A 20,956-nucleotide genomic window follows, 5' to 3' on the forward strand; every position below is an offset into this window, starting at 1 on the left:
CAATCACTTTTTGCACCACTGCAGGAATGCAGCAGAATTCACCTTGGTTGGGAACACAAGATGAAGCAGCAGGACAGTTACACTATAACTTGATGTAGTATGTAGATAATATACATTGAAATAATATCAAAACACTGATGGGAAACTGCTTTCAGGGATAAGGAGTGCTCTGTGATTTAAGTTTACTTTAACTTGAGTAACTCAATACAGTGCGTGTTGGTAATTTAGGAGCTATCACTTTTTAATTTAACTCTCATACAGTATGTTTGAGGTCATTACTCCAAGCTTGCTCCTGTGTGCATTACTGAAAGAGCCGATGAAGAATTATGAGGCTGTCAAAAATAGTTAATTTATGACCATGTTTCTTTTCTGGCTCTCTTTATGTGTGTGTGTGTGTGTGTGTGTGTGTGTGTGTGTGTCAGGTCCTCACCCATAACACAGCAGTAGATGATTAGGATGGATCTGTGTCTGCTAATGCTTGCGTTACTCAGTCCCATATTTGTGTGTTACATGATCCTCCAACAGCAGGTTGAGTGTTTGTTTGTGGTGGTGTTCACAAATTCTTGTATTCACAAGGAACAAAATCTGCGGTCTGGCTCACAAACAATAAAAGTGTGGTGTGTAAATTTCCTCAGGTGAAACTGAAAAAAATGATCAGTTTCCAAAAAGACTTCCTAGATATATTTAACACAGGTAGTCCTGCTCCAAAGTCTTTATCATGGAAGTGTATTGAAACAACCAAAGCATTTATACTCTTCAAACTGTGAATGGTTGTAGCTTCATATTTACACTATCAGTATGTACACTACCATTAGGGCTGCACAATTAGTCGAATTTCTAATCGTGATTACAGTTACAGATGCCACAATTATGTAATCGTTCAAAGGCGCAATTACAAAAAAAAAAATCAATAAAATTCACTTACATTATTCTGCTTTCTTAAAGGGGTGCTATTAGGGGGGTTGTTAATAAAGGCCTCCTTTAGTGAATCGATGTCTTTTTGTAAGAAAAATATCCATATTTAAAATGTGAGAATCACTTCAATCTAGCTTATGCTAACAGTTGTACACAGAACTTGCTTCTTTGACAAGGGGCGTGGCAGTACTGAAACACCGTCTAAGTGGTTTGCCAGTCGCAACGCAGTAGGACAGCTAACCAATCACAACACATTTCGTTTTTCAGAAGGCAGGCCTTCATTAAACCCGGAACTAATCGAGCCATTTGTGCCAGGCTGGGAGAAATGTATTGTAATGATGTAAATTATGTTCGAACCACCAAGCATGAAAGCATGTTCAAGTACACCCCTAAAACAAAATCAAGACTTTGTAAAAGAGCATAATAGGACCCCTTTAAGATGTGTGGGGGTGTGTGTGTGTGAGTGAGAGAGTGTGTGTATTTTTCCTACAGGTTATCTTAAGGGTTTTTTTTTTTCTCATTGTTTTAATTTAAAATTTTTTACTTTTTTATATGTAAAGAAGAAACTATAAAAATGGCATGTAGTTGCTTCAAACAATGGTATAAAGCTATTCAAAACATCATTCAATGTAAATTGTGATAATCATAATTAATAATTACAATTACAATTTCAAGGAAATAATCGACAATTATGATTTTTGTCTTAATCGTGCAGCCCTAACTAGTATTGAGGGGAAAAAAGTGTTTGATAAGATTTATTTAGATGTTTTTGAATGTGTTTCTGAAGTCTTTTGTGCTCTTAGGATGCATTTATTTGGTCAAAAATTGAAATATGGTATAAGATTACAATTTAAAATAACAGTTTTCTACTGAACACATTTTAAAACATAATTTATTCCTGTGATGGCAAAGCTACATTTTCAGCAGTCTTCAGTGTCACATGATCATTCAGAAAACTTTCTAATATGCTGTTTTGATGCTCAAGAAACATTTCAGGGATGTGGTGCTTAATATTTTTGTGGAAATTGTGATGTTTTTTTTTTTTTTTTTTTTCAGGATACTTTGAATTAAGTTAGAAAGCACAGCGTTTTTTTTTTTTTTTTTTTTTTTTTTTTAGTCTTTTATAACATCGTAAATGTCTTTACTATGCCATTAATTAATTTAATGCATCCTTGCTTCTTACTGACCTCAAACTTTTGAATGAAAGTTTATATCAGTAAAGAAGTGTCATAAAACAGCATAAATCATCCATACAACTTGTAATTTACGTTCTTCATAAGCCCTACAGTTGTGAAGAACCGACTACTATTTAAAATGTTATTCTCAAATGTCGTCTACTATGTGGCAAATTATGGTTCAGTTCTGTTTAAAAAAAACTGCTGATGGCTCATTACAGCAAGAAAAATAACATCCCAGCTACAATTTCTTTGCCATGCACAGTATGGACTAATTGTAAAGTCACAGGAGTTATGGCGCCCACTTCCACAGGAGCAGCCTGTCGATAATGCCAGCAATTGATTCATTTATTATACATTCAATGTGTTTCCACTTTCTTAGAAACCCTGAAAATCTTCATCAGTAGAACTAAAGCTGAAGGTGCCTGTTTCATGTTGACAGTCAGAATAGGATTATTTCTGTGTCCGCAAACATGCGCATTTCACTAAGTGTGTGTATAAGAGCGAGAGAGATATGCGGCTGTCATGCGTTCAGTTCAAACACTGTGTTCTCTCTTTCGAAGCAGTATAGTAAAGCCTTAATCTTTTGCAGTTAGTTTTGTTTATTAAATTGTAAATATTAAACTGCTTATTTTCCCAGCAGGGTCTTCACTCTCTTACACTATTATAACTGTGAAGCCATTACACATGCTGTACCATGTGTCTGTCTTTCGGTGAATATTTATGCGGTAAGACGGGCGTTACTAATGCATTTATATATTTATTATTTCTCCTTGTACGACTACAAGCACAGGGATGGAAACATTTCTGCTGTGATTAGTTGAGTGAGAGAGAGGCGCAGCGTGTCACACGCCCCCCACTGCCTCATGTTCCAGAACGTTATTTCATTAGCGCAAGAACAAACAAACACAAACTCGGACTCTGGTCATTTACAGGGCAGATGCACCAGCATGCAGATTTACTGTTTGTGCGTTGTGTGGAAATAAGTTACTAAATGCGTCTCTCTAAACATTACAGCTCTGCGAGTTTGTTTGCACACTCAGAATGAAGCCAGGTTCTCTGTTTTGTTATTTTTTTCTGAGACATTGCGGATAACATACACTTTACAATATGGATGCATTCGTCCTTGACTGTAAGTCTGAGGGGAAAGTGGACTACGTTTACAGTTATAATGAATAAATGTTGCTTGTCTAGAACAGATGAGCTGGCAGTATGCTGTTTATTTCTTTAAACTTAAATGTCCATTTATAGCTAGTACTTTGCTCAAAGTCAACATATATACTGTACACTACTGTTCAAGTTTTGTTGTTGAAAAAAAATTAACTTTCATTCCTCAAGGATGCATTAAATTGACCAAAAGAGACAGTAAAAACATTTATAATGTTACAAAAGATTTTTTTTGATTAAATGCTGTTCTTTTGATCTTTCTGAAAGAAATTATGGTTTCCACAAATATTAAGTAGCAATACGGTTGCAAATCAACATATTGGAATGATTTCTGAAGGATCATGTGACTCTGAAGGCTGGAGTAATGATGCTGAAAATTTAGCTTGCATTTTAAAGTTTATATATGTATTATAATTTACTGTTTTGCTGTAATTTACATTAAATAAATGCAGTCTTTCACATAAGGAACATCTTTCAAAAACATGAATATTATCAACCACAAACTGTAGCGTAAATGTAACTTGTGTTCTTGTCTTTCTGTTTGCGTGTTTGTAAATAGCTGCTGCCCTGGTGGACGCTGCGATATGTCAGTCTGCATCAGCAGATACTAGAGGAGAGATCCCCACAGCTCTTCAACCTCATGCTCGGCTGCATCGAGAAAGGCAAGAAAACACGCACACACTGTTACGCAGTTCTTGTTACCTGAGATTGCGATGCAGTATCAAATAGTGTAGCAATAGAGTTCTGGAGGTAAAAACCCCATTACAAATAATTCCCCTTTTCTTCAAAGAATAGTTGGTTTTTAGAGATAATGTAACACTTCACAGATGGACCAGTCATGAACTGCAAAGATTATGCTTCTGTAGAAGCCGAAAGGCAGGGATTTATATATCCAAAAATGTTTAATTTCCAAATTCCCAGGGAAGCCCTACACTAGTAATAATATATATATACACTACCAGTCAAAAGTTTTTGAACAGTATGATTTTTAATGTTTTTTTTTTTTTATAGAAGTTCACCAAGACTGCATTTATTTGATGCAAAGTACAGCAAGAACAGTAAAATTTTGAAATGGTTGTACTGTTTAAAATAACTGCTTTCTATTTGAATATATTTTAAAATGTCATTTATTCCTGTGTTTTCAAAGCTGAATTTTTAGCATCATTATTCCAGTCACATGATCCTTCAGAAATCATTCTAATATTCCTATTGGCTGCTCAAAAACATTTGCTGAAAACAGCTGAGTAGAATTTTTATATTTTTTTCAGGTTTCTTGATGAATAGAAAGTTCGAAACAACAGTATATATTACTTACAATACCTTATATTTTGCTGACTCCAAGCTTTTGAATGGTATAGTGTATAATGTTACAAAAGCTTTTTATTTCAGATAAATGCTGATCTTTAGATCTTTCTATTTATCAAAGAATCCTGAAAAAATTTACTCAACTGTTTTAAATATTGATGATAATAATAATAATAACTCTGCATATTAGAATGATTTCTGAAGGATCATGTGACATTGACGACTGGAGTAATGATGCTGAAAATTTAGCTTTGATCACAGGAATAAATGTATTACTGCTTTTACTGTATTTTGGATCAAATAAATGCAGCCTTGGTGACCAGAAGAGAATTATTTAAAAAAAACATTTTTATTTTTTTAAACCAAATGTTGTGATTAATGTGAGGTTGGTTTGACTGAAGTCTTAAGGATTTTAGTTTTAAACTTGTGGAGAAAATGCTTTCTGAATCCAGGCTGCTGAATTGAACAAGAATGCTTCTTGTTTTGCTTTATGCCAACAAGTTTTAATTAAAAAGTAATAATAATAATACTGTAGTAACAAAAACTTTCTTTAATGTTGAAGCTGAAGTAATTATTAAAAAGCATGTGCACTCTTAAAAATAAGAGTGCTTTAGAAGGTTCTTCGTAGCAGTGCCATAGAAGAACCATTTTTGATTCCACAAAGAACCGTTCAGTCAAAGATTCTTTTAAAGAACCGTTTCTTTCTTACCTTTTTATAATCTGAAAAAAACTTATTTCGCCAAAAAGAACCTTTAGTGAAACTTTTGTGAAATGGATCAGCATTTCTTTCGCCACAAAGAACCTTTTGTGAAACTGAAAGGTTCTTCAGATGTTACAGGTTCTTTATGGAACCATTCAGACAAAAAACGTTCTTCAATGGCATCGTGAAGCACCTTTATTTTTAAGAGTGTATGGGCATAAAAATTAGGGATTTCAGTACAGTCTTTTAATACAAAGGTATAATAGCATGGCAATGCAGTCAGCATCATCAGTGTTTTTGTTGTTTTCATTTGTGGATCTGGTATCTATCGGAATATATTTTTTAAGCTGACTTCAGACTTGGGGTGTGGGCTTTTTTTATTGAGGGGAAAAAAAAACTCCTTGGGGGGAAAGTGAAATCAGAAGTGTTTAACAGGATTTCAGATCCCAGCTCTGCTTCAGATTTCTTCACAGCTCCAATCCTGACGTCACTTCAGCTGCTGAAGGCACATGTCAGTGATGTGAGATGCTCTTTAGCGGAGAGATGACACAGCTGTCAGCTCTTATTAAGTGGGTCATTTTTAAGGAAGCTGATGTCAACTCGGGGGTGACGTGTAGTTTCAGGCCGTGTGTGTGTGCGCTTTGAAGTAGTGTGTGTGTGTGTTTATTTCTTTGCGGTGACAGTGATGGCGTTAGAATGAGCTGATGATGTCAGCTCTTCGTATTTGTGTGTGAAATGGAGATGCAGTGACACACCAAAGGTGGAGTAACTTTGAGGTTTCACAGTGCTTGTGATCTAAGTGTTTTTGTCGGGTGTATTGGATCAGATTTTGCTTTCTGCGGAGCAGACCTCCTCACATTGATCATAAAATGTGAACCTTGTGACACAGTAAATGTACATGATGAGACCCACCCAGTGGTCAACTGGCAACCACTTAAAAATGGCAATGAGTTCTATAGGTTGACCTTATGAACCTAAACATAATACAGAATACACATGGAAGAAACCTGTTTTTTGGGGGGAGGCCAATTTTGGGATATTTCAGTCTACCATTGAAAATCCCATTAAGTGTGTGTTTCCCTTAGGGCTAATTCATTATCTGTTCATTTGTTGCTCGTTTCGGAGGATTTGGATTTTTAGGAACAGGATTTCACACTCTTCAGGATTATGTCACCTCTGACATAACATAACATGACACCCTTCAGACGGCCCTCATTCAAACTTCACTCACAGTCAGATTTAATGACTGTATGCAGTCTCTCCATATGAATGTGTATTTGAATTTACACGAGTGTTAGAGGCAGTAAGATCATTTTGGTTTGCTTGCCTGTTTTTTGATTTCCATTGCAAATAACCCTGAAAACGTTTCCACTAGGGCTGCCCCTAATAACCGTTAGTCGAACAAGAAGAGGCTTGGTCAACTGAAATTTTATTAGTCACACAGTCAGGTGACAGACAGATCGTTAACAGCTGGTTTATGTGACATCCAAAAGCTCACTTATTATTCATCGACCTCAAATATGGCTTTTCATCTGAAATATGTAAGTAGTAGCAACTTTACATGGCTGCTCAATCTAATGTTAATGTAGAAAAATGTGCGCTATTGAAGTGTGTGTGTGCGGAGTGTGTAAGATGAGTAGTAGCGCACTTACTACATGACAAATGGAGTTGCCGGGGTGGTCACTTGCTCTTAAAATACTGTATTTTTTTGGTCATACAGATAAAGTAATACATCTTTTGAATCTGTAAAGGCTTTGTTTTTTTGTGTGCACCCAGAATAACAACGAAACATTGTGCTTTTGTAAAATAAAAAAATCAAACAGGATGTGCTTTCAGCCATCTCGGTCTATGTGAACTTGAGTGTGAAACTTTGAAACTCTGTCTACTTTTAAATGAACCAATTCATATAGAATCTCAGATTACATAATCCATATGAAACATGCATACAGGCCCATCCACTACTGCGTAGATGACGAGTCAGTGTCGCCGACCCTGAAGAAAGCGCTAATTTATCATCAAAATATTAAAACTTTAATGCAGTCTCCTTGCTGTTTTTCACTGAAACATTCATAATTATTATATCTATAGCTTGAGCGCTCATTACGCTATGTAGGCAATTAAAAGCTCAGTATTGTGATTTTATATGGTTTATTAAACATGCGACTAATAATCGACTAAATCTTAAAATGAGGGACTAGTAGTTGACCAGAAAAACCTTTAGTCGAAGGCAACCCTAGTTTCCACAAACATATTAACTAGCATATTTGTTTTCAAAATTAAACAAAATCAGCATATTGGAGCCATTTTGAAGGATCATGTGACACGGAAGACTGAAAAAGCTTTGTCATGTCATTCCAAGCCTGTAAGACCTTTGTTCATCTTTGGAACACAGATTAAGATATTTTTAATGAAACCTGAGCGCTTTCTGACACAACTGACTCATTTAAGGCCCGGAAAGGTAATAAAGGTAGTTATTGTTTTCTTTGAGACAAAGTATTCTCGCAGCTTCATAACATTTACCATTGAACCACTGATGTCACATTTTAATGACTATTTTAATGATTTCCTTACTACCTTTCTGGGCCTTGAACATCTCAGTTGTGTTGCTGTCTGCTGTCTATGCAGGGTCTAAAATCACCAGGTTTCATCAAAAATATATTAATTTGTGTTTTGAAGATGATCGAAAATCTTACAGGTCGAGGAAATGATTTGCAGGTGAGTAATTAATGACAGAATTTTCACTTTTGGGTGAACTATCCCTTTAACTGTGTAAAGATCCTCATTTCTGTATATTGAGTGTTTCCAAGTTAGATGGTGACAGTTCCTAGAACTCTGCTGATGACAGAAATGGAGGAAAAATCCTTGGGAGAAACCAGGCTCAGCTGGCCTTCCAGTTCTCCTCTGGCCAAATGGTGATTTAATTCCAGGCTGCATCACAAGTCAGACTATAGATTGATATCATTCCGAATATTCATCCAGTTCTGCTTGAAGACTGGGATGCATCATATGGTGGAGGATTCGAAGTTGTCCATATGGCCTGTGCAGAGAACAAAGCTTTATGTTGCCGATAGGCTGCTTAGTTTATATGGTTTCATTCAAGACTGAAAATACTATGAATTGCAAATGTATCAGACCATTCTTGATTAAATTAAACGGTCTCGGCGTCAAACATGAGGCAGCACTTTCCCTTTAATACTTTGTCTGATCTGAAGCATTCGTTGTAGATGCCCTTGAAATGGTGTCTGAGGGAGAAAAAGTCAGTCAAAGATTGCATTGCTTTAGTGGCAGGATATAGACCCGTTCCTCTGAAGAGTTTTGGATGTTAATGTGGATTCACCAGGGAATCACAGACCAAATGATGAGCTCTACAGCAAAGCAGCATCTTAATTGGGTTCCTGTGCCTTCGGAATGAGTTTCCTGTGCTGCCTTTTAATCAGCCACGCATCAGCTACACCCCAATATAGATAATCAGCGGAGATGTTAAGGTGCAATATTTACAAGAGGATACAGGCGATAATTCTGTCTTGTATTAGTGAGTGGATCTGCTTCAAAAGACCCCAACATCATGCCTGTCTCTCATGGCACGCTAGGCTGAATTTGCAGAATGATGTTATATTTGTGAAGCTTTCAAAGCTGGAATAACACCTCGCTAAGGTGTGTTGTCAGTTCCAGTATTGACTGCCAAAAGCAGTCACTGTCCTTCACAGAGAGTTGTGGGGAATTTAAAGGATCGCCAGGGATTCACTTCTGAGGCATTTTATACCTTTTTAAATGGAAGTACATTCGGTTGAATATCTGGATGTGGACTTTGTCTTTTTAAGGCTTCTATATCTTTGTTCATTCTTTAATTTCAAGTGTAGCTTAGGCCTGTGGTTTTCAAGTTCTCATATTTTTGAGGGAAATTGTAATCTCATGTCTGCCAAATCAATCCTGGCATTTAGACAACACATTCTGGAGCCTATGAAGTTTCTGTTCAGTTTGCTCTCTATATTTGACTTGGAGTGTGATGAGCTTTTTGCATACAAAGATGTTCTTGCATGTATAGATTTGTTACATTTTGGTGGCTGAATGCAATATTTTATAAGAATAATTTAATTAATTAATAATTCTCTATTTCATTCTGTTCCTGACAGCTATCGTATAACTAGGAGACAAGTTGTATGTTTTTTTCATTATTTAGCAAAACCAGTTGATAAAGTTAAAAGAAACTGGCAAGAAAAGAAATATATCTGGCTGCAAAATCTGACAAAATTATTGATTAGCATTCATAAAAAAAACGAAGAACGAATGCTTTACGTGGAACCCGTCAACTAAAAGTTAGGGGCAAATTTATTGTGTTTTGAAAGAGCAATTCTCCAAACCTGAATTCCTTGATTGCCTGCAGAGTTGTAAAATAAGCATTGACTAACTGCTAGTTTTTCATGGATTACTAACAGTGTGAAGCAGAGTGTATCAACCGGCAAAAACAAACAATATCTAATATTCACTTCACAAATAACCGCAGTCTCACAGATGAATTCCTCCCCAGCTACTTGAACGTGACCTGTAACGTGTGCCTTGCTTGGGTTTGTGAAATTCAATTGAGTCAAGCAGTTTAGTTCAAGTCTTGTAAAGAGATTTGATCACTTTATATAATGAACAGATTTAATCTTCACGCTCAAAAAGGATGTTAATTGTTAACACATTTTTTGTGTTGACTATTTTAACACTCTTAATACATTTTGTGTACATAATTGACACACATTGTGTAACTATAACACATTAGTGTGTTGTCCTTAACTATAACACAAAATGTGTTGTCCTTAACTAGACACAGAGATGTGTTAAGAAACAACAGATTGTGGTGTTTTCAACACATCCTTTTTAAGAGTTATTTTAATGATGAATACGTATAAATGGAGCACATCACGTAAAATCAAATGTATTCTATTCATGTTAATCTGTGAATAAAAGCTGAAATTAAGTATTTTCTTCATATAAAGTTATGAACTTTTTGGTTCTTGGCTACCTGGACTTTCGATAGAGGAACAGAAACTGCTCAGGTTTCATAAATACCTTTAATTTGCATTTTAAAGGTTAAAGGAATAGTTCACCCAAAAATGACAATTGTGTCATTAATTACTCACCCTCATGTCGTTCCAAACCTGTAAGTCCTTCTTTCGTCTTAGGAACACAAATTAAGATATTTTTGATGAAATGCGAGAGCTTTCTGACCCATAGACAGCAACGCAACTACCACATTCAAGGGCCAGAAAGGTATAAAGGACATCATTGAAGTAATTAAAGTAGTCCATGTGACATCAGTGGTTCAACCGTAATGTTATGAAGCTATGAGAATACTTTTTGTGCAGACAGAAAATAAAAATAACTACAATTTCTTCTCCTCTGTGTCAGCCTTTGCCGTGTGTTCACAAGAGTACCATGACGCATGCGTGTTTTTGCTGGGCAAAACATTATCGTCTCCTGTCGAAATTTTCAGACGTTTACAAAGACTGTTTAATGTACAGCGCCGTCTTCTGCTTGAAGAAGATGCAGTGTATTCAGGTTCTGCATCAGAACGGCAACTCTTGCATCAGCAGCACCACGCGCAAGTCGTAATTTTTGTTTTCTTTGTGCACAAAAAGGACTCTCGTAGCTTCATAAAGTTACAGTTGAACCACTGATATCACATGGACTGTTTTATTGACGTACCTTTCTGGCCCTTGAATGTGGTAGTTGTGTTGCTTTCTGCAGTATGCACGGTGAGAAAGCTCTCGGATTTCATCAAAAATGTCTTCATTTGTGCTCCAAAGATGAACAAAGGTCTTACGGGGTTTGGAACGACATGAATGTGAGTAATTAATGATACAATTTTCATTTTTGGGTGAATTATTCCTTTAACCTTTAAAATGCAAATTAAAGGTATTTATGAAACCTGAGCAGTTTTTAATTTTTGGGCAAACTAACACTTTAACCAAAGTTTTATGGTTTTGAAATAACTTGATGGTGAGTAAATAATGATAGAATGTTCTTTTTTTGGAAGAACTATCCCTTCAGTTTTCAACAAGGTCTGCTTTGTTAACTTCAGATTCATATTTGTGGCATGTTTTAGAACAAAAAATAAAACCGCATTGTGCTAGTTGGTTAGTACTCTAGAGCTGTACAAGACAAGATGTTATAGTTGTTCTGTAACTGATTTGTTGATCAGGAAACCCATCTTTACATGCCCGTTTTGCCCTTCATGCATACATGCGCGCACACACATATATGTCCATACCTACACACACCCACACAATCTTTTTGCCTCCGGGCATCAATTTGCTGCAGGAATGGCTACATCTAAACAATCAACACACCTGCCTCTCAAATCCTCTGGACTGTTAAATTCATTACTCAAACAGCTATACAGGTTTGTTTTGTCCTTAATCTAGCTGGCTGAGCAGTGTGAAAGAGAATATCTGAAATATCTGCTTTGCAATTGCTTTCCAAGTCTGAACAGCATAGATGGCTTGTGGACTGAGCCAGTGGCTCCAGAGCCCTGGGACCTCTTGCTACCAGGGGCCTCAAACAGTGGAAACCTAGAAATAAATGACTGGAGATGTAAAATTGAATTTTTTGTGCTTGAATGCATGTGAGTGGATATTGCCAATGTGTGAAGTATGTGATCATAACCCCCTTTTCAGCATTATTAGGGCCCGAGCACCGATGGTGCGAGAACCCTATTGGAATTGCTCAGTTTGTTGTTGTTGTTCAAAATTAATTGTATTTTTGAAGGAATAAACATGCTCAAACAGAGTGAAAATTTACATTTGACATGGGTTTCAGAAGTGAATGTGTCAAAATGGCTCGATAGGGCTACCTATACACTTTCAACCGCGTGCCCCTTGAGCTATGCTTTACATGTACAAAATTCGGTAGATGCATATAATACACCAATATCTACAAAAAAGTCCCCTGGTACGAAGTCTGAAATCCAACAGGAAGTCTGTTATTTTGAATTCTCTCTGCAAGTTTTGTGCATTTTCAGGCGTTCTATTTAAACTTCTCCTAGAGATTTTAATAGATCCACACCAAATTTGGTCAGTCTAATCTAAAGCTCTTTGTGACATTAAATTGCGAAGATCTTGAGTTTTCGTTAAAGGGCATGGCTGTGCCAGCCTGACAAACTTAACTTAACAAGTTATAATTCAGACATACAATGTCCAATCTCCATCAAAATTCACATGTTTGATAAGAACCCAGTCCTGAACACATGACCATATTCAGTTACAGTAATAGCACCACCTGCTGGCAGCAGGAAGTTGCATGTTTTATTCTCTAACAAACTCCTAGAGATTTAAAGGCATCAACATTATATTTGGTCAGTCTACTTTGAAGGCCTTTGCCATGTTAAACTGAAGATCTTGAGTTTTTTTATTGAAGGGCGTGTCTGTGGCAGCCTGACAAAGTTTAATGTTTCACCATGTAAAGGGAAGTTGTTATAACAGACATACAATGTCCAATCTGCCCCAGACTTCACCCATTTGATAAGAGTCCTGGCCTGAACACATCTAAAGGCCACCTGCTGGCAACAGGAAATGACTTGTTTTACGCTAACCTCAACATGCAATGTCCAATCTGCACTAGACTCCTAAAACAGGTTTACATGTATGCGAGGTCAAAGAAAGTTAGTTTTCTCCAAAAATAGATTTAATTTTACCTCATTTCTAAATGATTCATAAATGACTCGTGCGAAGCAGTTAGAAGAATCAGTCTCTCTAAACCCCTCCTTTCCGTGAGCCCTCACTGCTGAGATTGGTCAAATGGCGCAGTCCTTTATTATTGGTCTACAGCGTACAGCGCATGTCGGAAAACAAAACGCCCATTGCCATAACTGAATGACAGCCCTGGAGACTTGTCAATACATAGAAAAGATGTCATCGATTTTACCATACCAATACCACTCCAGAGTTGGAGTCTGACGATGAAATGGTTGAAGTGGCTAATCAACAAGTTAGCACGGACTACCGTGTGAAGCGCTCGCAATTTGCTTATGTGAGAGAACCGGGCACACCTCTATATGTTGTAAACTTTAACATTCTATAATGCATTAAGCGGCTTTCACACCGAACGCAGAAAGCGCTGGCTGCTGGGTTCAGTGCAGCCCTTCAGAGCGCAGTGGCAAAAGTTCAACTCATTTCAACTTTAATCATGGCGTGTGCCTTGCGCGCGCGCTTTGGTCAGCACAGAAACAAAATGTCCTCATGAAGGTGCAAGCATTAATTGAAAGTAATGGGTTTCATAGCGCAGCGCTTTCCGCATTCGGTGTAAAAGCCACTTCGTGCGCCATCCTTTCTCATTACTCCAACTAATGAGACAGACAGATAGACAGTCAAGCTGCAATAATCACAAATTTTTAGACTACAGTGGACCCATAGCTGAATAACGGAACTACAGAAGCGTGATTTAGCCGGTTAGCAAGACGTTGGTTGTTACACAACATAACATACACAACTACATATTTTGAATGATCGTTAGAAAATACAATCTTTGTAGATTCTTCTAGATCTTTTGGAAGTGAATATAAAACAAACTTACTCTCACAGCATAGGACATAGGAAATTTTACTGTGTTTGTGGGCGGACAAGTTGTTTGCGACGTGGAATGTTGGCAGACATTATGCAAATATGTTACTTTGTGACGTAGAGCCGTAACAGAATAAGATTCGAATTCCTGACGACTCGTTCAGGCGATTGTGAGCCGACTCTTTTTTTTTTTTTTTTTTTTTTTTGTTTTGTTTTGTTTTGGTTTGGTTTTTTTGGTAGACAATAGCTTTGTTTAACGTGCATTGTCAGCGTCACAACTTTGCAGATAGTTTGTTCACATACAGCCACATGACACTGCATGAAAGGTCATATTTAAAAAGGCATAATAGGAGCACTTTAAAATGCATTTTGCTTACCGTTCTCTGTTTTCCTACCTCTGTTTTCACCGGGTGGTACGTTGTTCTCGCTTTTGCAATGTATAACTCTTATGCAAGTTTATTTGTCATATTTGCGATCTAATTTTATTAGTACATCTCCCACTGAGGGCCTCACAGGAACATAATCCATCCTTGCTGACCAGATGTCATTACGGAGCTCCTAATGGTAGGATTTGTGACTCCCACAAACAGAATCTGTTACTGAAAGATCTGTTGCGGCTTAAAGCCCAAATACTTTTGAACTGAAACATGGTATTTATATTCCAGCTAGAAAGTCTTATGATCTGAGGTGCAGACTTGAGTGAATCTCAAGACTTGAGTGTAACTTCACATTCTGATATCTGAAGCCCTTTTTAATGTCAGTTCTCAAAAGCCAGTACCTCGTCTGAATTTCCTTCCAAAAAAAAATTTTAAATTTATTATGTTGGAGGGGAGAAATGGACTGAATATCCACATGCTTTAACCACCGTGAATACGAAAAGCTGATGTTCTTCAGTTTAATCTGAATAAAAGTACACTGTGTGATCTGTTTACCCTAGCTGTCATTAGCTACTCATGCACCCACAGCACACCGAGTACTTCTGTATTTTAAATGGTGAAAATGATCAGAAACCGAGAAAGGATTTCAAAAAACAGATCATATTTCACTGAGCCGCGCTCAGGCTGAACCAGTTGAGATGAGATTTCAATAGGGTTTATGTTTCGAGCAAATTTGTCCAAGCAGTTTTTTTTCTTATTTATCACTGACTTTGAAGTCAATGAAGCATTTTATGAGTTGGTAAATAATAAAGGTGAATTATTTTTTAATCAGTGTTTACATTCCCTGGGTTACATGGGTGAGTGGATATTGGTCCAGGTCTTTCATCATTGTGGTTAGTAAATGTCAAGCATCGATACTGGGATTTCACTGGTCTACTGAAGATTTTAACACGGGTTTGTCGGTGACCGCTTTCATGAGGGTGTCTGTACACAACAAATTCGATTAGTGTTTTTTTAATACTATGTAGTATTCAATAAAGCTGTCAATTAATTATCAGTATATAAATTGTTGTTTTTTTTTTTATTCAATCATCATCATCATAATAATAATAATAATAATAATAATAATAATAATAATGTTGTAATTAATTGTTCTTAACAAATTTAATAATTAATTACATAATTGTAATTATTTCTAAAAATATTAATTTTATTTTTATTTACATTTCTTTTATACTAATAAATAAATAACTACATTTTTTTTTCCCTCTTAGCCCACATGCAGATACTTGTAACATGCTTTCATAACATTTGATGACATTTGAAGATGTGACATTGAAAGTAGGCTGCATATAGGATGAGTTCAAAATTAGAATTTCAGCGTATACTTGAGGCTCTGTGATATTTTTATGACTTTTTCCTGCTGCTTTCTTTTTTGTTAACTTGAGAAAATTACTGTTTGTGTCGCATCTCTTTGTGAAGGGTATGAAATGAGCGGTTCTCTTTGTTCTGCACACACAGATACATGTGCGTGACTCGCCCGTAAATGATCTGGAGCTGTTAGTGTATGCGAGGAAAGGTGCTGCTTTCCCATGCTAAGTGAGCTTTAATCTGTGATGAGGGGACTTTAAAACACTCAGATCCTCACGCAGATCACGCTGAAGGTCAGAGTGAGTGCATAAGCTCAGCTTTATGAAGGGCCTTTAGCATTCACATTTTCATACATATAATATTGGTGAAAGTGGGTATACAGCTGTGGACTGAGAGAGAATATAAAATGACCCTTTATTTATTCAGTTAGGTTTCTTTCCTTCCCCTTTCAATTTTTCTCACTTCCTACTTCTTTCCTTCCTCCCTCTTTTGTTCTTTCTTCCTACTTTTTCTTCGTCTTTCCTTCCCTTTTTCTGCCTTCGTTCTTCCTTTCCTTTCCTTTCCTTTCCTTTCCTTTCCTTTCCTTTCCTTTCCTTTCCTTTCCTTTCCTTTCCTTTCCTTTCCTTTCCTTTCCTTTCCTTTCCTTTCCTTTCCTTTCCTTTCCTTTCCTTTCCTGTCCTTTCCTTTCCTGTCCTGTCCTTTCCTGTCCTGTCCTTTCCTTTCCTTTCCTTTCTTCCTCTTTTGTCCTTCCTTTTCCTTCCTCACTCCTTTCCTTTCCTTTCCTTTCCTTTCCTTTCCTTTCCTTTCCTTTCCTTTGTTAATTCTTTCTTCTTTCCATCCTTATTCTTTTTCCTTTTTTCCTTCCTGTCTTCTACCTTTCTCTATCCTCCCTTTCTCCCTCTTTGTTCTTCCTTCATCCTCCTTAATCCCTTTCCTTCCTTCCTTCCTTCGATTTTTTTTATTTTTTTTATTTTATTATTCTTCCTTCCTTCATTTCCTCCTCCTTTCTTCATTTGTTCATTCTTTCTTCTTTCCATTTTTTTTTTTTTACTTTCACCTGTTGTCTTCCTTCCTCTGTCATCCCTTTCTCCCTCATTTGTTCTTTCTCCTTCCTCCTCAATTTCTTCCTTCCTTTCTTACCTCCTCTTTTGTTTTTTTTTCTTCCTGCATTTTCTTCCTCTTTCCTTTCTTTTGCCTTCATTCTTAATTTTCCTTCCTTCGCTACTTCCTTTTTATTCCTTCCTCCTATTCTTCATTTGTTCATTCATTCTTCTTTCCATCCTTATTCTTTCTATTCTTCTCCCCCTTTTCTTTTTACTTTCTCCTTCCTGTTTTCTTCCTTCCTGTCGTCCCTTTCTCCCTCATTTGTCCTTCTTTCCTTCCTTCTTTTTTCCTGCTGTTTCTTTCTCTTTCCTTCGCTTTCTTCTGTGCTTCATTCTTCATTTTCCTTCCTTCCTTTCTTCCCTTTTCTTTCTTCATCTGTTCTTCCTTCCTTTTTCTTTATTTGTTTGTTCTTCTTTCCATCATTATTCTTTATGCTCCTCTCCCCGTTTTCTTTTTACTTTCTCCTTCCTGTTTTCTTCCTTTCTTTGTCGTCCCTTTCTCCCTCATTTGTCCTTCTTTCCTTCCTTCTTTTCTTTTTTCCTCTTTCCTTCACTTTCTTGTGTGCTTCATTCTTTGTTTTCCTTCCTTCCTTCCTTTTTCTTTCTTCCTTCTCTCTTCTTCCTTCCTTCCTTCCTTCCTTCCTTCCTTTCTTTCTTCCTCTTCTTAATTTGTTCATTGTTCATTTGTTCACTTTCTATCCTTATTCTTTCTACTCTTTTCCTCGTTCCTTTTTCTCGTTTCTTTACTTTCTCCTTTGTTTTCTGCCTTCCTCTATCCTCCATTTCACCCTCATTTTTTCTTTTTTTCTTCCTTTTTCTTCCTTTTTCTTTTCTTTTCTTTTCTTTTCTTTTCTTTTCTTTTCTTTTCTTTTTTTCTCTTCTTTTCTTTTTCTTTTTCTTCCTTCCTTTTCTTCCTTCCTTTTCTTCATTTGTTTCTTTTTTCTTTCCATCCTTATTCGTTCTACTCTTCTCCTCGTTTCTTTCTTTTTACTTTCTCCTTCCTGCTTTCTTCTATCCTTTGTGCTCCCTTTCTCCCTCACTTTGCTTCCTTCCTTTATTCTTCCTACGTTTTCTTTCTCTCTCCTTCATTTTTCTGCGCTTCCTCATTTTCCTTCCTTCCTTCTTTTCCTTCCTTCCTTCCTTCCTAATCTTCATTTGTTCTTTCTTTCCTCTTTCCATCCTTATTCTTTATGCTGTTCTCCTTTTTTTTTTTTACTTCCTCCTTCCTGTTTTCTTCCGTCCTCTATCCTACCTTTCTCCCTCATTTGTTTTTCCTTCCTCTTCTTCATTTTTTGTTTTTTCTTGTTTACATCCTTATTTTTACTGTTCTCCTCATTCCTTTCTTTTTACTTACTTCCTGTTTTCTTCCTTCCTCTATCTTCCATCCTTCCTACTTTCTTCCTGCTTTTTCTTCCTCTTTTCCTCCCTTTCTTCTGTGCTTTGTTCTTAATTCTCCTTCCTTTCTTCCTTCCATTTCTTCATTTGTTCATTCTTTCCTTCCTTATTCTTTCTACTCTTCTCCTCCTTCCTTTTTTTTACTTTATCCTTTTTCTTTCTCTATCCTCCTTTTATCCCTCATTCATCGTTCCTTAATTTCTTCCTTCATTCTAAATGCTTTCTTCCATTTTTTTTTTTTTTTTTTTTTTCTTTTTCTTTGTCCTTCCTCCTTGTCCTTCCTTTCTTCTACTTTTAGTTTTCCTTTGTTGCTTCCTCCTTTTATCTTCCATCCTTCCTTTCTTCTTTCCTTTTCCTTTCCTTTTTTTTCTGCTGTTTTCCTCATCCTGCTTTCTTCTCCTGAAGCGTTTTGGGGTTCCTGTGGGTATCCAGTTATATCCTAACGATAGTGAAATAATATAGGCAATTGGTTTATTCCCTCACAGCGCAATCTCATACTTCATCTGTGATGATCAGAATTATCATTTCATCTCTAAATGTGCAATGCATTATGCAACCATTTAGCATTGTCCTCTAGAGATATATGGCGCTATAATAATTGCTGAATATATAGATGTGTAAAAATGTAGATGGTGCCTCTCATGAACTGTTCCTCCTTCTTTTTCTGTAGTTAGTAAATGTGAGGAGCTCTTCGCCAACAACACACACAGAAACCTGGCCATTCAGTTTCACCTGGAGTGCAGTTATACCTGCCTGACCTACTATGAGTATCGCAGGGCCAAAGAGCACCTGCAGACAGCCCGCGATCTGTCAGGAATCGATGTTAACATGACAGGTAAGAAATATAATGTAATGTCAAGAAAAATGATTGTTCAGTGCTGGTGATTGAAGGATGGATAAACTGCAATGCCTGACTGAAGTAATTGGAAGATGAAATGAATGAATGAAAGAAAATATGGATTGCCCAGCAGTGCGAATGAGCAAAGAATTGATGAAATACATGAATGATTAAATAATTGTTTGTCTCTCTCAGGTGCTCTAGGGAAGAGAACACGCTTTCAGGAGAACTTTGTGGCTCAGCTCATCTTGGATGTGAAAAGGAAGGACAATTCACCTGTTCCCAATTCTGAGAGTCCCTCCCTTACACCAACACCTAAAGAACTCTTGCCAAAAGTATGTGGAGGCTCTAAAGTTATTTTAATGCCATGGCAATAGCAGATTTTAATTTTTTAATTTTTATTATTTAGTTTTTTAGTCAATTAGTATATGTAATGTGATTATACATATTTTCTTTGTTTTACTATTCATGTCAGTTGAATCACTTACATCACTGACAGGAGTAGGGGCCATTTCCACATTTCTACATTTTTTACTCACTTGGCACTTGTTGAGTGATCATTTTGTCTCCTGGGTACATAAACACCCGTCACAGTCCCTATGGGGGCAAGAACGGTGCAGTACTTATCCCATCCATCAGGGGGCGACATTTATTCTTGTGCTGAAAGCAGACGTGACATTGAGCTGCAGTGAAGGTCGTGAAAAATACTTTTTATGCAGATTTCCATCTGTCCCGTTCTTTCCTGTCTTCCTCATGCTGTCTCTCTCCTCTCACCCTGAGGCAGTGCTTTACTTTTATTGCACATTTTTGGACGGCGGTTGAGTTTTATCTGTTGTTTGGCTGATCTGTGCAGTGGCATTGCTCTGTCTGGTGTTATCTGCTTTGGCTGCAAATATGACAAATTGGGGACAGACAAAGATTTTACGGAAAATTCCCGGACCTTATCTCTGTTTCCCCTTAGCTGGCCTCGTTTTATGTGTTGTGGCCCTAAAAAATGCATTAAATCAGTTTTTCCAGGATGACTTGAGTTTTTGGATTAAATGCGATAAGATCAGTATTGCTTACAAACTCTGAGCTGATAGCACTCCAGTGGGTCTTGCTTGTCGTTTGTCTGTGTGCAAAGGCTTTTCAGGTGGAGTATCCGTGCGTGAGAGCTGTCAGACTTCATTTCGTGGGAATTGAATTTGAACGTCAACAAATTAGATTTTAAATGGGCTAAAGCAGAGGAACATGTTCATTTGCATATACCCCGCCCCAGCTAATAAGTATCAATGCTGACTATGATTGATTTCTTGATGTATGAGCTCGTATCATTTTCTCATTTGAGGTGATATTCCAGGAAGTAAACCCCTCTAAAGGGATTAAAGAGCTAAGTGCATGTTTTATGACATTTTAATAATGTAAAGTTCGACAAAAGGAATCACCAACATTATAAATGCTTTTCCTAATACAATAATATGTCATGTTGCCATAAGTTAAAAAAAAAAAACGGTGTTTAAATTGTTTACTCTTTCACTCCTTTTTAATCTTCATCTAAACTGTGATCGTTTGTCATATGTTTAAAAGTCTTTTAGGGATCTGCTCTGGTTCTCATGCCTCTGTGTGTGTGTGTGGGTGTGTTTATAGGATCATCAGTTGAGTGATGATACAGTCCTGAACCAGATTAACCTGGCAGAACCGTCTGAACATGAACTTCCAGACCTCAGCGCTGAGGAACAGAGCCTTATACTGGCCACATGGTGAGTGCCTAAATCCACATGTATATGTCCTCTTTCAATGGTCGCTGCAGTAACAGGATGGGCATCAGTACCTGGGTACTCTAAAGTGACAACAGTGATTGATCATGAAGTGCAGTAATTGTGTCTAGATGGTCTTTTTGACTTCAAAACATTTCATGCAGATCGAAGTGCAGTGATGACAGTACACAGATACACAAAAGTGGCCTCTTTCTTTTACTTTTCTACTTTTTTTTTTTTGTTTTTTTTTGTTTTTGTGATTGCTTGCCACTGCATTTTTGGCTGTATCTTATGGTCCAATTCACCAGATGGCAATTTGTATCAGTCTTGT

At 36.9% G+C, this 20,956-nt stretch overlaps 1 protein-coding gene across 1 annotated transcript in view; it reads left to right on the forward strand.

Annotated features, from left to right (window-relative positions):
* Positions 1–20,956, forward strand: part of ttc27 (tetratricopeptide repeat domain 27) — a 111,005-nt gene that overhangs the window by 13,801 nt on the left and 76,248 nt on the right. The window contains exons 6-9 of the mRNA XM_051133935.1: positions 3,817–3,919; positions 18,722–18,886; positions 19,085–19,224; positions 20,516–20,628. Of these exons, the coding sequence (XP_050989892.1) occupies positions 3,817–3,919; positions 18,722–18,886; positions 19,085–19,224; positions 20,516–20,628 (521 nt within the window). The remainder of the gene's footprint in view (positions 1–3,816; positions 3,920–18,721; positions 18,887–19,084; positions 19,225–20,515; positions 20,629–20,956) is intronic.

This window comes from Labeo rohita, chromosome 17 (genome assembly GCF_022985175.1).
Source record: "Labeo rohita strain BAU-BD-2019 chromosome 17, IGBB_LRoh.1.0, whole genome shotgun sequence".
Taxonomy (NCBI): Eukaryota; Metazoa; Chordata; class Actinopteri; order Cypriniformes; family Cyprinidae; genus Labeo; species Labeo rohita.